The 19,609-nt window shown below is 36.3% G+C and overlaps 2 protein-coding genes across 4 annotated transcripts; one reads left to right on the top strand and one right to left on the bottom strand.

Moving 5' to 3' along the window:
* Positions 1-37: 37 nt before the first annotated feature.
* LOC136692311 (monocarboxylate transporter 7) lies at positions 38-10,663 on the bottom strand. 2 transcript variants are annotated; one of them, XM_066665604.1, is made up of 6 exons: positions 10,583-10,663; positions 6,700-6,954; positions 6,458-6,601; positions 6,035-6,163; positions 4,939-5,757; positions 38-4,030 (listed from the first exon to the last, which is right to left on the bottom strand). In XM_066665604.1, the coding sequence occupies exons 2-6, from the start codon at positions 6,935-6,937 to the stop codon at positions 3,834-3,836; spliced, it is 1,527 nt and encodes a 508-aa protein (XP_066521701.1). In that variant the 5' UTR covers positions 6,938-6,954; positions 10,583-10,663; the 3' UTR covers positions 38-3,833. The 2 variants fall into 2 exon arrangements, with proteins under 2 accessions (XP_066521701.1, XP_066521702.1); XM_066665605.1 differs by lacking the exon at positions 10,583-10,663 and adding an exon at positions 7,418-7,520.
* arsg (arylsulfatase G) lies at positions 8,332-19,191 on the top strand. 2 transcript variants are annotated; one of them, XM_066665603.1, is made up of 12 exons: positions 8,332-8,461; positions 12,314-12,551; positions 13,143-13,330; positions 13,515-13,562; positions 13,895-14,003; positions 14,119-14,253; positions 15,770-15,963; positions 16,304-16,384; positions 17,709-17,817; positions 17,892-18,012; positions 18,482-18,572; positions 18,904-19,191. In XM_066665603.1, exons 2-12 carry the CDS (start codon positions 12,328-12,330, stop codon positions 19,179-19,181), a joined length of 1,578 nt encoding a protein of 525 aa, XP_066521700.1. In that variant the 5' UTR covers positions 8,332-8,461; positions 12,314-12,327; the 3' UTR covers positions 19,182-19,191. The 2 variants fall into 2 exon arrangements, with proteins under 2 accessions (XP_066521700.1, XP_066521699.1); XM_066665602.1 differs by having other exon boundaries at positions 14,116-14,253.
* Positions 19,192-19,609: the final 418 nt, after the last annotated feature.

Raw genomic sequence — 19,609 nt, 5'->3', positions numbered from 1 at the left:
AAAACATAAAACATTCAGCAAAATCATCCTTTGGGAACTTACACCATTAAAAAGTCCTTTTCCAGAAAGACAAATTTCAAGTTACACAGTAGTTCTCAGTCTATAACAATTTTTTTTTAGAAAATTGCTTAGAAAATTATCCTGTGTAGAGGTTCTCACACTCCTGCCACAGGCTATAGGCATTGATTCAAATTAACAATCCCCTTTTCACATTCACATTGTTAAAAGCCTGAGACCTGAATTGATATTCACATTAAGCAACACAACACATAGTGTGGTCGTCTAACAGCTCCAGGGTCCAGGGGTTGTGGGTTGATCCCTGCCTTTGTTCTCAGTGTGTGAAGGGTTAAGTGTGTTCCCCCCAGTGGTGGACAACGTACACAAACCATGTACTTGAGTAAAAGCACAGATACACATGGTAAAATATTACTCCAGTAAAAATTCTCATCGTAGATTTCCACTTGAGTACAAGTACAAAAGTATTTACCTTCAATCTTACTTCAGTATTGAAAATAAAAGTACCATGTGGTATTATAGCTCTAATGTCCTATTATCATTTTTGTAACAACTCATATTTAACACATTGTAGGTGAAATGACTCGTGTGTCATTCTTGGTTCCCCCAGTCTTTTAATAGAATATCATTAATTACTCTGACACTGAACACAGCAGAAATGGCCAAAGAATAAATACAATTAATTATGTTATCAAATATTACATAGGTCACTGTCGCCTGAATATTAAACCCAATTTATCATTTTTTGTTGAACCTATGCCGTAGGCAGCACGGCCTGATGTGCACTTCTCCAGAAATGTAACTCACGAAGTCTACGCAGACCACAACAACTGTGGTTCAAGCTGCTCAAATCAAGAAGTCCAGAAATATTAACTACTGAAATTGGTAGGGAGGTGAAGGAAAGGGGTGGTCTCCTAGCTTCCTCCAAATGTTACATAGTGCAATTTCTGCAGCGCTGAGCCCACAGTAGCAACAACAGAAGTTCTATTCTCCCTATTATAGGTCAGTGAAGCATCACAATGATTTTGAAGATGTAATTTTAAGGTAAAAATAGTAGTATTCCTTTAAGCTCTGTTTTGTCTACATAGTTGCAGACAAAGTTTGAGTGATTTCTGCAATTATGAAACACTGTTTTTTTAAACAGGCTGCGTTTTTGTCTGATACTCGTTTTTGTCTTTTGGACTTGTTTAACTCTCAGTACTGATTTTGGGTTTGGGAATATTTCTTCTGGTTTTGACCTTGCTTCACGTATTATGTTTAATAAATCTCCAACTAACTGAGTGATTTGTGACATCTATAGATCCGTAATACCTGATAACTCCTGATAAATCCGCAGTTACTGATAACTCAAATACAGCCAAATACTAAAGGGTACAAATAATTTTGTTAATTCATAACGGTTCTAAGAACTGAAATTAATTACTTACAGTCTTAAACTCGCTCAACACTTAAAAACAAAGAGTGCCTTTGGTATTATTGGTTTTAGGAGGAGAAAGATTTTCACTTGTTTTTGCACGATGAATGAGAAATGAGATTCTGAGATTAAAGTCAGAATTCTGAGAAAGAATCTCTGAATAATTCTAAGAAAAAATCTATACCATAGTATGACTTAAGCAACACACTGCATTCCACAGTTACACTGTGTGTCTGCTCCATCATACGCAGTGAATTATTCCGAGAATATTCTCAGAATTATTCAGAGATTTTTTCTTCAGAATTATACCGAGAATATTCTCAGAATTATTACTTTTTTCTTTGAATCTTTTTTTTTAGGGCTGTGGCCCTAAAACGCCACCGTAGACAATGTTTTCACAATGTAGTGGAGTAAAAAGTAAGATGTTTGATTTGAAATGTAGTGGAGTAAAAGTAAAAAGTCGCCCAAAATGGAAATACCTGAGTAAAGTACAGATACACCAAAAAATGCTTAAGCACAATAACGAATTACATTTACTTTGTTATTGTCCACCACTGGTTGCCCCTGTGTCTGCAGGTTTTCTGGTTTTCTCCCACAGTCCAAAACACATTGGTAGGTCAGTTGTCTATAGGTGTGAGAGACTGTGTGTTTGTGTGTTACCCCTTTGATAGACTCTGGACCCACTGTGACCCTGAACAAGATGTAGTGGTTACAAAACATTTAATTAATTAATTACTTAATTAATATTCACATTAAAGTAGATTGGCTCACATCAAACTTTAACCTCAAAAATAACGTTAAGCTTTGACAGTTACTGAAATGGTATGTCCTTTCATTTAACCATTATGTGAACACATTTACATCATGTTTACAATTGTACTGGCCTAAAGTCATATCATCAATAAATATGTTTCATTGCACTAGATAAAAAAAATAACATAATTAGGAAATCTGAAAATAATATAGTAGAACCGATCCAGCAGATTGACACTGTGCAACAAATTACAGTTGTTATACACTGACATGCCAAATGTCATAGTAATTTGGACAGTTAATGGTCAATTGATTATGAAGTTAAGTACAGATATGGAATGTCTCATTTGTTTGGGGCTCATTATCATGCCTTGTACAAATAATTCACGTATGCCATGAGCCACTGTTCAACTCAGAAGGTAACACCTCACAAATTATAGGGGTAGGCATTTCTAACACATCCCCTAAGATACCACCAGTTTGTAATCAATTTACATACTGCTATCCCATGACTTTTGGCATGTCTGGATAAGTAATTAATACAATTGCCACATCTTTTATTTTTAGGATATCGTCACTGTCCACAATCTTACTTTTTATCAAATTTTCTTAGTTTACTGCATCATTTGAACACAGCAGCTGTCCTTCATGTCATGAAAAATATTCCTGTTGAAAGGACCAATAAAAATGCTCCAAAATTACTTGGAATTAAATCTTTTATACATTGACTTCCATTCAAACATCAGGTTTTCCCTTCTGTAAAGCTACTATTTTGGGAGATACATGTTTTTAAATGGACAGCAACAATATGCTTAATATGTGTACCATGTGCTCTTACCTTTTAAAAAATTGTGAAAGGTCTAAATAATGACATGCATTAAGTGAACCTTCAGTAAAACTGGACATAATGCATATCCATGATGATTAATTTCTTGATAATTGGAACTTTCAATACAACAATGAGTCACTAATTAATTTCAATTTGACAGCACTGTGTTATTCTGTGGAATCTGTTAGCTTTGGTTGTCCTCTGCTGTCTCTTATGTTTCTGAGTAAAACTTTAGTTTAATACACATATAATTAATAATTATTTTAGTGCATTTACTCTGTAGAACATAAACTCCTGCAGGCTAAACTTACAAAGTCTTCAAAACTAATAAAAGTGTTTTACAAAAAAATAAAAATACTACTTTTTGGGCATATAGTCAAGCAATCTTTCAATCCAAGTCTTCTAGAAATAAGATCTTCTTGATGACATGTTATTAGGTACACCATATAGCCAAAGGTTTGTAGCAACCCCTTGTAATTAGTTTTTTAAAAGTCAGCTACTGTGGAAATATGTATTAAACTGTGCACACACAGCTTGCAGCATCTCTGTAGAAAGGCATGAAACAAAATGAGATGCTCTGTAGCTATGTTATATGAATATATGGCCTGAGTAAACTTTTTGTGACTGTATATTATATTATGTATTATGTATACAGTCATTAATTAGAGTTACCCTCTGCCTCAACACTGAGTTTGAAGCTACTCCATGGCCAGCTAATCACAGATCTGCTAGTATTCCCCTTGAATTAAATTTGTCCAGTTCAGTCCACAGATAGCAGTTTATTTCAGGATTGACTTTGTGGGTTTGGGAGAGTATCCATCTCTAGAAAGGCATAACTTTATCCTCACTCAAATGCTCAACTGCAGGGATGTCTTGACATGGGCTGAACTTCTTCTTTTTGCACAAGTAACCCGTCTTTGCTGGGCGTACCAGCCCAAGGAAAATTGCACCAAGACCCATTCCCACAGCACAAGAATAGAAGGCTGAGCTGTAATTTTGAGTAATGTCCACCAAAACACCTGGAAAACATTTTAAATGAGTAATAAACCATAGTCTGGAGGATAGTAAAAATAGGGTACTGGATAATTTACAGTACACACACACAGTACTAACACCAACTATGTGTGGACATGAGTTATATTGATGAAAACATAATGCCTGGCACTATTCTTACCATCCAGAAACAAGCGCTATTAACAGACAGATGAGGAATCTTCAAATGGTAAATTTAAGCTACTGTGTTCAATTTTTTGCCAAAACTCATTTTAATAGTATGTCTAACAATAACTGAGTTACCTAGTTAGCTTCTTTAAATGCTACATTTTAGGTTATAGGATGATTTAACAGAATTGCTGTGTGCTAAATTGTTGATTATCAATGTGTGTAAAGATACATATCAATACATGTGCCATCTGTGTATTTTTTTTTTTAAGTTTGCTGAAAAACTTTTAAAAGACTGAGTCCTGATTAGCATTTGTGCTAATATTAGCTCATCCAAATGGTTAGCTTCAGTTGTTAAAGCATCCTCCTGAATAGATATTAAATTCTAAATCTAAAAACAAAATAATTTTCCTGCATATTTTGTCAGTTCTAAAGTATTTTGGTTTAGAGAAGCAGTTTCTTATCAGGAGCAGTTGTGTTATCTTTGTGCTACTGAACATTTTAAAGTGTTACAATGCTATCAGGGGGATTGTCATGTAGCAACAGCATCTATGGGAGGAGGGATTTTCTGTGGCCAGAGTACACCATCCCATTGTTGTAATGTTGCCATTTTAATTAACAACTAATAAAACAGATGAATCAGTAAAAATGTAGGGAGAATACTCTAAATCCTCTAAACTCTCCCATTTGGGACTGAAAAACTGACACATTTAAACTTGTTTGAGTTTGTGTTCTAACCTTACAAGCAGATAGAAAATGTCCTTACCTCCTAAAGGTGGTCCAGCAAGCCCTGCAAAACTCTGGATACAGACGTAAACACCCACAGCTAAGGGCATCCTCTTGATGCCCACCACATCATCCTCTGCCAGCATGGGGATGTGTGTGGATGCGATATTGCCCAGCAGGAAACCATAGAGCACACAGCAAACAGCCAAACCCCAGAAACCATCCACTACAGTAAAGAGCACAAGGACCAGACACATCAGTGTTACACATGCAAGCAGGACAAATATTTTCCTGATACGCCCCCAGCTCAGGATCCAGCCAATAGAAAGACGCCCAAAGATCTCTGCCACTGCCATTATTGACAGCATGTAGGAAGCCTTGTCCCTTTCAGTTCCCATGCTTGCACTGAGCTCCACCACGTAGAGCTGTGGGGCAAAAAAGCCAAGAGTTGCAAAGAGGCCAAATGCAGCATAGCAAACAAAGCTGCCTTCTTTCAGCACTGTTAGGTCCAGGAGTTTGCTTCTAGCTGGCTCCTCTTGGGTTTGGTCATTTTGGCTTTGAGGAATATGAAGGGGTTCTGCCTCTTTTTTCTGTCTCGTTACTTCAGGCTCCTCTAGAGATTGTACACCTGAGTCTCCAGAGCTTAAAGAACCACGGAGCTCAGAATCAGGGGAGGACTTTATAATCTCCTGCTTTCTGGATTTCAAGGGTTGGGCGAAACTCTCCATAGTCTCTGTAGTTTTAGGTTTAATGATCAAGGGCCGAAGCAGAAGTCCACAAATGACGATTGTACCCTGTAATATTCCAAGCACCACCATTGTGTGTCTCCAGCCGATATGTGTCTTAATTGCTGTGAATGCTGCAAAAGTAAATAAGAAGTGTTTAAGACAATTAAGAAAATGTAATAAAACCTAATAATAATAATAGCATTGAAACACTCTCACTGAAATATTTAATAAGTCTATCTGTAATACCAGCATCGTTGTATTGTATTAAATCATGATATGAATCTCATTTTTGTTTAGATACTTTTATTTAGTTCTTACAACAGAGGAATTCATATTGGCAGCAGTATTAGGGGAAATATGGTTTTTTGCCACTATAGTCTCTATTCATATTGTTTAGTTTGTCCTTACCTGGGGCAAAAGCAAATATGGCAAAGGATTCTCCAGTAGAGGCCAAGGCAGTCACCAGGGAGCGACGTTTACTGAAGTATTGGGTCAGTATTGTGACAGTAGGGAGGAATGTCAAGCAGTAGCCCAACCCTGCACAGTGGCAAATTCAGATAATAGTTATAATTATCTTCTTTTGATTTGTGGTGTTTTATTTGTCAGCAGCAAATCACAGCACCACATTTTACTATTGACTGCTCTATTGTTTATCAGCTGTAATACTGCTGTATACTTTAAGTGCTACAGGTGTACGTTGTTATAGATAATAATTAAGTCAGCTTCTAACATTATTACTCTCATACCAAAACAAATGTACTATTAGAGTACCTCCACATTTCATCTATATTCTCTCTTAGACCCAAATTAGAGCCAATCATATTGATTTACCAGCAACGATCCCGATAGTGATGTAAATCTGACTGATGGAGCTGGTGAATGCAGTGGAGATTGTTCCCAGGGAAATAAAGACTCCTCCGAGTATTACGACAGGTTGAAATCCAAACCGATTGCTCAGTACAGTTGATAGCGGTGCTGAGCCACAGGTACATGGATGAGAAGTTTACACAGATGAGCACAGAAACTTTAAGTATGATTTCACCAAAATTGGGTTTGGCCTATATGGGTCTTACCTGTGAAAGTCATTATAAACACACATATTGAGATGATCCACGAAACACGACTGTTACCCTCATTAAACTCGCACATAAGATCCTTAAGGAAAATGCCAAAGCTTTTGATGACCCCATAAGTGAAGACCTCAACCAGAAAAAAGGCCACAGCCACAATCCAACCCCAACCTCCATCTGGGATTTCAGAGTAGATTTTAGGCCCCAGGCAACCGCCATTTCTGAAGATCCACAGGGCCATGAATATAGGTGTGAAAACTGCAAAATATAGAAAACAAATATATTAATTTATATGTTTTAATATATATTACTGGCTTATAGAGTATGTACACTTATTGTAAAGTTGTTACTACAACACTGTTGTGATCCTACAGCTGGTATTTATCTGAACATGAATAATCTTACTGTAATATATCCACTTGAGTTTCTATCAAAATATTTCTTGCATTAATAAGAATGTTTTTAGTCCCACAGCATTGAAGCATTTTCCAACATTTTACATAATCTTACAGGTTATATATGAGCTCCAAACTTGTCTGACTTCGTCTCTTTTAAACCTTAGATGTGCTACTGGCAAATTCTGGTTAGCTAGCTTCAGAACTATACATCCTACTGAATCTCATGTTTCTTCGGTTTATGAAGTGTCTGGTTGAATTGCACAAAGGCCTTTAACCTATACATTTGACTAACTGGTAAAGAAAAAAAAAGTAAACACAATTACTTTCAGCAATATTCAGAAACTTTCAAGAATCACTAAGGTAATGTCTTCAAAGCAGCACACTGTTTGCTCCAAAATATGTCTAAGGTCTGTGACACTCTTCACTCTCTATTACATGTTTGTTATGAAATCAGATTTAAGTCTATGTTTACAAAGAGTTTAAAAATATATAAGGGGACCTGGTTCCTCTCTTAGCTCCCTCTGCAGTACAACACAGAGGGGCAAACATCATATATTTATTACATATAATTAATTTTTATATTTCCTATGTTCTACATTCATCATGTATATTCATAATAATAATTGGATTTCATATGAACTCAGTAGCATAGTCAGACTAGTTTATGATGCATTAAGTAATAACAACAAACTACTAAAATTTGATGTAATCAAGATTAATTATTTCAGGTCAGCAATAAGACTCAGGGAACACATTGAGCACAGGAAACATGTCCCTGTGGTATTTATATGTTAAAACATTGAAAGCAATTCACGCCATTGCTCAGCACTCCATACTGCAGTGTTCCAGAATCTCATACTTCAAAATTCAGACAGACTGGTTTTTGACCTCATAAACCTAAGGATACAATCCTGTCGACGTTTGGGGTGGGGCTTTCATGTTGCAGTCGAACAGGGCAGAGGTAAATCGAGGTACGGACTATACACACTCTTTTAAGGCGAATTATTTACATCTTAACCACTGTTAAGGTATTAGAGGCTTTTGTTTTTTGAATAAACTTCTAATTATATAATTCTGAGGAACGCAGATGAGATATTAGGAGTTAATAAATAAATGAAGGAGGACTTAACTTTTCCTATATTAATGGGTTAAATATTTAAAATGTAAAAGTGGAGTGTGATATAAAGTTAACGGTCCTGCCCACTCATAATAATGATAAAAACTAATGGATGATATTAAACTATTTATATTAGCTCGCTATAGTTTACATCACGTGATGACAACATGACGTCACGCCGTGTCAACAACTCTGCAGTGAAACTGCCGTTAGGAAGAGAGAGGAACTGATCCAAAACAACTCCTGTTCGGTGAGGAATGTTTGAAGGAACCCGTTTTCGAGACACGGGTCTAAAAACCCTCTTAACAACTTTAGCTCTTGGTTTATTCTGTCGTCGGGAGGAAGTTGTGAACGGCTGCAGTTAAAGCAAACTGGGAGCTGCGTTAGAGCTGCGCAGAAGTGCGCATGCGCTTTGATGTTGGAGTTATGATTCATAACTGCACATGTGCGTAAGAGGCTAGCACTGCTTCTCTTTCTCTGAGTATTCTCATTAAAATACTCTTACTTATACTCAGGTATATCAGTGAGTGATATAATCTCAGTTTTGACTTGTAATACTTTAATCATTCATATGTATGGCCTTTTTAGATTTAAATTCACTCTGTTTTGGTGGTGTGCTGCTTTGTGTTTAGTCACCTCAGAACAAGCTTTGGCGCTTTAGAATTTTATTTTAGACCAAACCGAGAATAGACTCCTACAAACCTAATTTTTTGTGTTGTCATTTTTTAACTTAAGTATTATTCATTTTTCCACTGTTAGTAGCCAAGTATTGTATGCCTAATTTAATACTTATACACATGTTGTTGCTTAGTTAATGCATATACTTGAGTATGGATTTATGATATTCCTCACATCTCTGATACATCATCATCTCATTACATAAAAAAATCCATAATTGTTAACTATAAACACTCTTAAAAAACACATAACTCCTCCCACCAGTAGGTGAATGACCTTCACCTAATTCAGCAGTCTTCCATGTTTACCCCACACTAGGGCAAATTTAAGTGGTTTGGAAATTTAATTAAAATGGATTTATATGCCAGCGCATTCACTAGAAAGTTTTAATCTCCTCATTACACCCTAAAACATTGCAAAGGACATAAATATAGAAATTACACAAAGTGCTCTATTGAATCTGCTTACATACTCAAGGCAATAGAGAGTGCTTTTAACAGCAGTGTGAAGATCAATAAGTGGGCTCTGACAGATTGTGATTTGTTTGCTGAACAGAACCAAACTACTTTTTAGGGTACAAACACTGGTCAAGGGGTGGTAACCTTAGGGAGACATGCTGTATCCCTTACTGGCAAAATAAATAAATAAATAAATAAATAAAATAAAAAGTTCCTTCACTACACATATTTTGGACAATTAAAAGTGGTGCCCATGCATTTTAGTAAGAAAATTATTTGCAATTCTATTGTTTTCTGCCTTAAAATAGAATCACTGAGAATAAAGTTTTGTTTATGTGCCATTGAAAAAAAGGAATAATTTTATCATAATATAAAATATAGACATTAAAAAGTCAAATGCACTTGTTAAAAATGATAGATGTGTCATATAAATAAATACCATTTAATGGGCTATAATATAATTTAAGTAAAATAACACGGAATATTTTTCAGTAAGGACTGAAGGAGTCATGGGTCCTTTAACCAAAATCACTGTAAAGATGTATATATGTAAAGATGTAATAAAATAGTGCACCACCGTTAGCAGTGCATTACTTAGTGTAGTATGTGAATAAAAGAGTTTGTGGTTTGAGACGCAGCCACACATTTGTTATTTATGTCCTTGTGATTTGTAATAAAAAGGCACAAATACATACTTACCACCTGGAATGTAAACTGTACCTTAAAGAAAACACATATACCCAAACTGTACCTTTTTTCTGAGAGTGAATGTATAGAATAAAATCTTTTTCAAATCAGAGACAATAGTTTTACCAATTTTCTCTGTTAGCTTATTCACCCCTTCATATATTTATTGCACTTACAAATTTAACACGTTTAAGTTGGTCTAATTAAATTATTATTTTTTTCAATTTGATTAAATAATAAGGCTAAATTTGGAGGTTCCTTTCCCTGATTACATTCAGTGTTTTATCCACCACACAGGGACTGACTTAATACTGCAATTTAAAATCCACATTTGTGTAAAATATGAAAATGCCATGTAATCACTTTAACTTTGCCTTAAAAAAATCTGATCACTTTAAACCAGTCAGAACTATGTGTAAACCATACTAAGTTGAGTTGTTGAACATTAATGGGTTTGGATCCCAATTTCCAAACTGATTAAAATGTTTAGTGTTTTTTTTTTTAAGTTGGTAAAGGCAAAGAAGTACATGAATTTTGGTGGTTCTTACCTCTTCTCCCCCGGTTAAGAAGAAAGCATGCAGTCTACTGCTTGTCACTGTAGTGTGTTCTCTGCCAGTAGAACATGTGCCTGAGCCGGGGGCTGCTGAAAAAAATGCAGCTTGTTTGGTGGGAGGTTACAGCTGTAAGAGCTTTAAGGATTGGGTTACGGTCAACAGTGATTAAGAAATCATACTCTCAGTCCTTCTCTCTTGTGATGTAGATTAAAAAGATAGACCTGTTTGTCTGCTTTGCTCTCTCTTTCTCTCTGAGCCAGTAGTACTCCAGGTACTGAGTTAGACTGGGCTTAGTGTTTTGTAAGAAGACTGGTGCATTAAGCGAAGTTTGTTAGCCTCTTATGTAACAGCTGTTATTGCTGGGCTAGAAATTCTCCTGGGACCCAGAAGAGAGAACACAGTCTTCGCACAGACATGCTGGACTTTACATTGAATACATTGAAGGGGCAGGGGAAGCTGTTGGTTTGTGATCACATTTTTGCACAGTGGTTCAGATATTTTTCTCTGTGTTTTGTAGCTGGAACAGATAAGAACTAGGTGTGCATGACACAGAAGAAAATCACATTGTGATGTTTTAGGATTTAGTAATATAGTAAGTGATTAAAAAAAAAATAAAAAAATCAGCTACAATACATACACAAATATATACCTAAATAAAATATTAACAAGTGGAGCTAATTATCATTTGCAATGAAGTTAATTTTAGTGCACTAATACATATGTATTTAGAGAACTTACATTTTCTAATTATAGACTTACAACCTTTTCTTTTTTTCCCAATATGTTAAACTCAAAAAATTTCGAAGTGTGCACTAAAAAGTGCATAAGTGTCAAATATTTAAGTGTGCTGCCTGTAGAAGAGGCTCTTACTAGTTTACAATTAGAATATCAACATAACATGAAATGAAAAATGTCAAAACTATATTTTATATATCTTAAGTACAGCACTACTACAAAATACAGAAAATTATTAGTGAACCCCTGATGTGACAAGGTTAAAGATTGGTTTGAAATATTTGTGAAATATTAAAAACTCAAAAATGCCTGTGATGATCCATTACAGATTAATGGACAATGTACACCGATCAACCATAACATTATGACCACTTCCTTGTGTCTACACTCACAGTCCATTATTTCAGTTCCAATGACCATACAGGAGCGCTTTTGGTATGATTTGAGTAGCGGATCACTATAAGTGTGTGATGTGCTGGTACTCACTGTCCACTCTGTACCTCCTTGTAGATGTAAAGTCAGAGACAGTAGCTCATCTGTTGCTGCACAGTTTGTGTTGGCCGTCCTCTAGTCGTTCATCAGTGGACACAGAACACTGCTGGCTGGATATTTTTGGTTGGTGGACTATTCTCAGTCCAGCAGTAGCCATGTTGTGTGTGTTCCATTCGTATCAGTGTCATTGCAGCACTTAGAATGATCCACCACCACCACCACCAAATCATACCTGCTGTGTGGGAGTCCTGACCATTGAAGAACAGGGTGATAGGAGGCTAACAATTTATGCAGAGAAATAGATGGACTACAGTCTGTAATTGTAGAACTACAAAGTTCTCCTGTATGGTCAGTGGAGCTGAGAGAATGGACAGTGAGTGATGGTGGTAATCTTATGGTTGATTGGTGTAATAGTAACCCTAAAAATGTTTGAAAGTTCTTATAGCTGTTTTCCCAAAGGAAAGTAAGTTTTCATGAATGTTTTCTTCTTTTCTATAGATTTGGATCACAGAATGGCAGAAGCAGGGTTCTGCGGGCTGCTCCTGTTTTGCTCCTTGTTCTCAGGCCTGCTGTTTTACATCAACAGTTGCCTTGAAAATGGAAATATGACAAAGATGGGAGAAAGAGCCAATTTTATCATTATCCTAGCAGATGATATTGGTTGGGGAGATCTCTGGACTAAAGAGACTGAAAGTTCTACACCCTGGCTGAACATGTTAAAGCTGGAAGGCAAAAGGTAGACAGAAATGTGGGTAAAAATCCTGCTGTGGTTGTATACTAATGAGTATATTTTTTTAATCATGAAGAAGACAAGGCAAATATGTAGGATTATTTCTATGAGAAAAATTGACGTTTTGCCACTCTAGCTATTTCAAAGCGAAAAACTTTTTAATTTTAGCAGATAATGCTATTTTTTAAAATGTTTTAATTCTTAATATTTTAATTTCAATTTACTGGGCTTTTTAATTGGAAATTACATAAATTACTTTTAAAATTAAACAGAGTTGTATAAATATACAGCCAAACATCTCTAGGATCCCATGGTCTTGGATTAATTTACCAACTCTTTTGATTGTGAGGAGTTTGATGTGTTCTCCCTATGTCTGTGTGGGTTTCCTTCAGTTGTTCCAGTTTCCTCCCACATACATTGATAGGTCAATTGGCTGTGTGAACCTGCCCACAGTTTCACATTGCTGAATTTATAACAGTACATTTCTAATGCAGTTTTTTTGCATGAACATGTTCAGTATTTTAAGATAACATGACAGCCTTCTTTCCTGACTATGTAGTCCAGTTATTTCATGTTCTGTGTGCTGCTGTTTTGAAGGTTTACAGATTTTCACTCTCCTGCCTCAACATGCTCCCCCTCTCGTGCTGCGCTGCTAACGGGCAGACATGGCTTACGCAACGGAGTCACCCACAACTTTGCAGTTGGCTCTGTGGGAGGACTTCCACTCAATGAGATGACATTTGCTCAGCTCCTGCAGGACGCTGGCTATTACACTGCCATGATTGGTAGATGCAATATGCACTTAAATCACTATTCAGTGTAACCCTATTTTGATTAACATTCTGAGCATTTTTAGTAAGTCTCTGATAGTCACTGATCATGTATTTTATTGTTATTACATATATAACTGCACATTGAACTTTTTTAACTCAGAAAAAAAATTAATAATGGTTTCATTTCTGGCTACAGGTAAATGGCATCTTGGACACAATGGTCCCTACCATCCAATCCACAGAGTTAAGTATAATTATGTAATATTTTCGTTAATGTCATAAATAAGCTTATTGAACAGTTGTAGGAATAAAAATATGAAGCAAACCATTAGTGTTATTAAGATCATTAATTCATCCCATGATTAAAAAATGTATCAAATTTACATAATTTATTTATTTTTTTTGTAAATATTTCGCATTTTATGTGACACCCAAAGTATCCTCTGGTCATTATAAAGTTAGGTTTAGCAGGCAGACAATTCACCACTAGGAGGCACTGTTGGCTCAAATCACCTTATAAAGGAAGAGCAGGAATATCAGAAATACCTATTTTGCTCTTGTAAATCTATACCACAGGTTTTGACTATTACCTTGGAATCCCATATAGTAACGACATGGGCTGCACTGATCAGCCTGGCTTTGATCTCCCCAGCTGTCCACCATGTGAGCAAAGTAAGCACAGCAGGTGAGTACACAGCCCAGGAACTAACATCAACTATGTAGCAGACATATGCATTAGGTGTAACTTCTATAATCTAGCATAATCTCAATACTAAAAGTGCCAAATTTCTACTCAGCAGGAAGCATGGAGAATGTGACCCTAAATTAGCATTGCCTCTCTTTGAAAACCAGACTATAGTTGAACAGCCCTTGAACCTCTGGGACCTTACTGGACAATATGCTAAAGCAGCTGTCAAACAGATCCTGACTGCCAGGTACATTTTTCCTGATGATTACTGTACTATTGATGAATAAAAATTATCAGCATTAGAAATGCTCTGGTAATAGATTTTACATTCATAAAGTTAATTAAGAAATCAGTAACATACAATCAGTTAAAATGCAACATCATGGTTGTATAGCACAGTGAGTTGTGTAAATATGCTACACTACAGGGTGGGCCATTTATATGGGTACGCCTTAATAAAATGGGAATGGCTGGTGATATTAACTTTCTGTTTGTGGCACATTAATATATGGGAAGGGGCAACTTTTCAAGATGGGTGGTGACCATTTTGGATCCAACTTTTGTTTTTTCAATGGGAAGAGGGTCATGTGACACATCGAACTTATTGGGAATTTCAAAAGAAAAACAATGGTGATATTTGTACAGGTTCAGCAGTACTTACATGTTTCGTTTTTGAAACCATGAAACTGCAACACAAAAGTGTGGGCGGGCAGGCCAATTAAATGTAAATTCCAGGTAGTTCTTAACTGCTTCTTCTGGCCTTCATCTCATTAATACTTATACCCTTGTATTCCCTCTTTCCTGTTGAGTACTCTCTCTCTTCTCTACCTCATAAGATTTCATACAAGGCATGAGTGCTCAGAGCCCCCCTTTTTAGTATCTAAAAAATGGGCTAACATTTTGAACATTAAGGAAATTTGAGTGTAACCGTTTTTCTCAAAGGCACCACAGGGTCTTTGTTCTTTTAGTATGATATGCCTCATCTACTAACTGTCCTGTTTATTTTGACTGATCCTGCAGAGAACTGTGACTTTGACCCCTGACATAGTCCAAGGATAGACCACAAGTTGGTGGTGTATTTACTCCCTGGCTTCTCTTATTTCACATTACTGCCTTTTACTTTGGAGTAAACCCCCAGAATGCTGAAGGCCAAGTCAGTTCCCATAGCTTATAATACTTACTGTATACATTTGAATCATTCAGTTGATAGCTCACTTTTATTTTCACACACAAAATATACAATCATAAAAAAAGACATTATGGAAAATAATCTGCCTTTCAGATAGAAAAATTGCATGATGAATGAAACAGTAAATATGGTCCACAATGAGGTTTATTTATTTATTTACATTAGCTTACATTAAAAATAGAGAAGCTTAAATGAGAATTATATTGGAAATTTGTGGATTTGGTCAGACAGTGGTGATATGTCTTGCATATGTATTACAAAGGTAAAATAGCATAGCTTTCGAACAAAAAATTTAAAATATATGTTTTATGTTCAGAAATATGGTTTCGAAAATTTGGACAAAGAACTATTGAAACTTGGTAATAATATAATCCCGTTTTAAGAAATTGTAAATGTGGAAACACTGCTATTGTGTTGCTCTTGCTACTTATGCACAGTGATCCATAAATACCTACATATAGATGGCAAAAAATAATAATAATAATAATAAAATTTCTACAGATTTTGTTATTGCACTGCTACATGAACAGTAACTTTTTCTTATTTGTGTGTGTGTGTGCGCGCATACTTCCAGCAACAGAGGGCAGCCTTTCCTGTTATATGTGGCCTTGGCCCATATGCATGTGCCTCTTTTTCAATATGGCTTTCTAAACGTGTCTGAAAAGGATGCCTTTTCTGCCAGTCTCAGCGATATGGACAGTTTGGTGGGGTCTATAAAACTTGCTGCTGAGGCCTTTAGCGTGAACAATACAGTCATATGGTTCACTGGTGAGTCAATTATATTCAGTACCACATGTGCATATACAGAGTGATTAACATTTGAATGACATTACAAATGTAGTTTTTTTTGTGTCTGGAATCATGCCCAAATGTCCTTTTTGGAGTAGTTTATTGTTTCTGTCCTATCTAGTAACCGAACCCATGTCTTTTGCATAGAATGCAGTAGTATTACCTTCTACATTATTGCAATCATATAAAGTCTTGAGGGACATCTATGGTTCATAATGAATAAAGCTTCAGAACGGATGCAATTTTAATATAATAAAATACGTTTTTTCAGATCTTTCAGAAAGGCTGTGGATCTGAGGTGTCAATATGTATCTTTCAGGTGATAATGGCCCCTGGGAGCAGAAATGCCAGTTTGCTGGTAGCACTGGGCCTTTTGTAGGGAGGTGGCAGACTAGCAGAGGTAATAATCAAACCTGCTAAAACACCAGATCCAGAAGTATTTAGACAGTAGCAAAAAATTCCCTAATTTATCCTGTGTATACAACAAAAGAGAAATCAATGTGTGATGGAATGTAGACTTTTAGCATTTATTCACAGTGTTTAAATAAAGCATTGTCCATTTAGGAATTACAGACTTTTTTTTACACATTACCTCCATTTTCACAGGTTCAGAAGTTATTGGACAGTTTAATGATGTGAGTTTCATGCTTTCTCTATATTAAAAGGTCTGGAGTTGATCCCAAGTGTTGAATTTAGTAGCTGTTTATGGGAATCCTGAAAATTCTGTCCTAAGAAATGTCAATGCAAGTGAAGGAGCCTATCATTAGTCTGAAGGGGGAAAGAATGCACTGGTGAGTACAGAAACACGTAAAAGGCCTGATAGACCACAGTAGATTGCAAATTGAAGACATAGAATCTAGCCTAGTTAACAACAATCTGAAGGAAGTAGGGGTCCTTGAGATTAACTTGTACCAGAATGATGGACAGAGAGATATTTAGAGACAGAAGGACTCATAATTTGAAGCATACCACATCATTTGTCAAACATGATGAAGGCAGTGTTATAACATGCTCTTTTATGGCTGCTAGTAAAACGTGATCAATTGTGTTATTTGATAAAGGAACTACCAGTAAAATTAGCAGGACGAACTGTAAAAGACTCATTGAAAAGCCAGAAACCTTAGGACATTGTTTCACAGTACACATTTATAATGACTCAAGACACACTATGAAAGCAACCCAAGAGCAACTTTAGAAAAAGATATAGAATATTCTTCAATGCCTGAGTCAGTCAACTAAGCATGTGTTTCATTTACGGAAGACTAAACTGAAGGCAGAAAATCTACAAACAAGAAGGAACTGAAGGCAGATGCACTAATGGCCAGGCAAAGCATCTCAAGGGAGGAAATACATCATTTGTTTATCTCAGTGGGTATTACTGCAAAGAATTTGCAGTGTTAAATATAATTATTAAAATGATTGAAGTATGTTCAATTAGTTTTGAGCCTGTGGATATGAAGGGGCTATATATTAAATGGGTATTTCCTAAACGGTTAAACTGTTTTTTTCTTCTTCACCTCCGTTCTTTTAAAAGTGGAAGTCTACATTTCAATCACATCTTAATTTTATTAAATACATTGTAGTGGGGTACAGAGGCTAAATTTTGAAAACCATGTCATTCTCTCATCATAACTTTATCTCATAACAAGATATTACTTATCAGCATGTATCAGAATATTTTGAAGGTAACTATTTACATGATTGGTTTATGTATTTGTCACGAGGTGGTGGATCAGCTAAGAGGACCACTTGGGAAGGGGGCCACCGAGTTCCGACAGTGGTTACCTGGCCTGGGAAAATCCCACCCAATACCACCAGTAATGCACTGTTGAGGTATGAAAGGTTTTTTAAGGGCTGATAATTAAAATAGTGTTTAGATTCACAGGCTGTTTGTTTCTCCCTCGTAGTGGTATGGACATCTTCCCAACAATCCTATCCCTGGCTGGCGTACAGCCACCTTCAGACAGACGTTATGACGGCATTGATATAACAGACATTCTGCTGCACCATTCTGACACAGGACATAAGGTATGATGGTAAACAGATATCGCAATTACACAACATAGGAAAAGAATAGGGATGGTCATCCAAACTAAATCGTGAGTGGGACAGCTGAAAATGTTCATCAGTGAAGTACAATAGCAAGCATGGAAGTTCAATTTCAGTTTCATTGTTTTTTGCTACTTGCTACTATAAAAGCATGAACATAGTGAGTTTAGTAGGGCGTGACGACTGATTTGTGGGGCTTTGGTGTATTATATAACCACCAGACACTGGGCAGGGAAGCAAGCTTTTTAGGTAACCCTTTCTCGAATCTACACAAAATACATATTGTATAAGGGTTACTTTGAGATGTACAATTACAGACTGGGGGTCATCTTTTAGACATCCTAGTCTCCATCCATCATTAAAATGGCTGGTGAATTCTGATATAGGCATACATTCTATGTGTTCCTCTGCATAAAACTCTGTAAATAACATTGCATATCATTACCAGAGCCTCATACATCCGAACAGTGGAGCAGCAGGGGAGTTTGGAGAGCTGCAGACTGTCAGACTGGGACGTCACAAGGCCTTTTACATCACAGGTCTCCCATAACTCTCATACGATTATTCAAATTCAAAACAATAAGCTTGTCTAACAGAAGATGACACTGACTGAATAGCTAGGAGTAACATGCAGCAGTTAATAAAAATGCTGCTCATTATTGCTTTAAAGTGGAATGGGTTTGGCATCATTGACGTGATCATACTGAAAACAAACAGGACAGAGTTAATAGCAAGATATACAGCGCTTAACAATTCCTGTTGTTTTTTTACATTGTGTTATGATATCATGTTATGATGAATAGACCAAGAAAAATAGTCCATAATTACTCCGTACTGTAATAATAATAAACCAGTGTTTTATTCTCTTAGGTGGTGCAGAAGCCTGTGGTGGAGGAAGCGGGAAGCCAGAAATTCATGATCCCCCTTTAATATTTGATCTGGCTAAGGATGAAGCAGAGGAGTCAGCACTGGACCCCAGCAGTGAAGAATATCAAACTGTTCTGAAGCAAGTGGAGAAAGAACGAGAGGCTCTGCTGTGGGATATTGCCACAGACAATGTATCTACTGCAGACTACAGCATAACACAATCTGCAGTGCCGTGCTGCCAGCCACAAAACCCTGCTTGCAGATGCTTCACACTCAGATAAGCCCAGTACTACAAGCCTAATGTTTGTAATGTCTCACTCTCCAAAGAGAAAAATATTTGTAGTATTTCAGGGGTTTTTTTTTTATTCCATCAAATGAACATATCAGCTGCTCTTTATGAACATTTTTGAAAGCTGGACCAGCAGAAGTGCTTCAGTTTGACATGGAATAAATTCTTATTATATTTCATTTAAAGTTAATAATTAATTTGCTGCAAGTTACTGCTTCTTTGCATAAAGGGGCCAGCAGTGGAGGATTGGCTCTTTGATTTGGAACCCTCACAGATGCCTAAGACTAGGGCATTTATAACAAGGGCCGTTATTATGCTGCTATATTATGAATATTATCAATTATTTTTTTTTTCTTACAATGAAACAATTGAGGAAAGATAATTAGTAGTTTATTTTTAATATAAATTTAAAAATCAAGT

This window comes from Hoplias malabaricus, chromosome 3 (assembly GCF_029633855.1).
Source record: "Hoplias malabaricus isolate fHopMal1 chromosome 3, fHopMal1.hap1, whole genome shotgun sequence".
NCBI classification, from domain to species: Eukaryota; Metazoa; Chordata; class Actinopteri; order Characiformes; family Erythrinidae; genus Hoplias; species Hoplias malabaricus.
Note: the sequence above shows the minus strand (reverse complement) of the source record. Positions and strands in the feature narration are given on the sequence as shown.

Bases quoted from the DNA above. Each gene is read 5' to 3' on its own strand.
- LOC136692311 (XM_066665604.1), bottom strand. From the start codon at position 6,937: ATGGCCCTGTGGATCTTCAGAAATGGCGGTTGCCTGGGGCCTAAAATC. The intron at 6,164-6,457 runs GTAAATCAATAT...GCCACTGTGCAG, and splicing joins CACTATCGGGATCGTTGCTG to GGTTGGGCTACTGCTTGACA. The intron at 4,031-4,938 runs GTAAGGACATTT...AATGTTTTCCAG, and splicing joins TGCTGGACCACCTTTAGGAG to GTGTTTTGGTGGACATTACT.
- arsg (XM_066665602.1), top strand. From the start codon at position 12,328: ATGGCAGAAGCAGGGTTCTGCGGGCTGCTCCTGTTTTGCTCCTTGTTC. The intron at 15,964-16,303 runs GTGAGTCAATTA...TGTATCTTTCAG, and splicing joins TACAGTCATATGGTTCACTG to GTGATAATGGCCCCTGGGAG. The intron at 18,013-18,481 runs GTATGATGGTAA...TATCATTACCAG, and splicing joins ATTCTGACACAGGACATAAG to AGCCTCATACATCCGAACAG.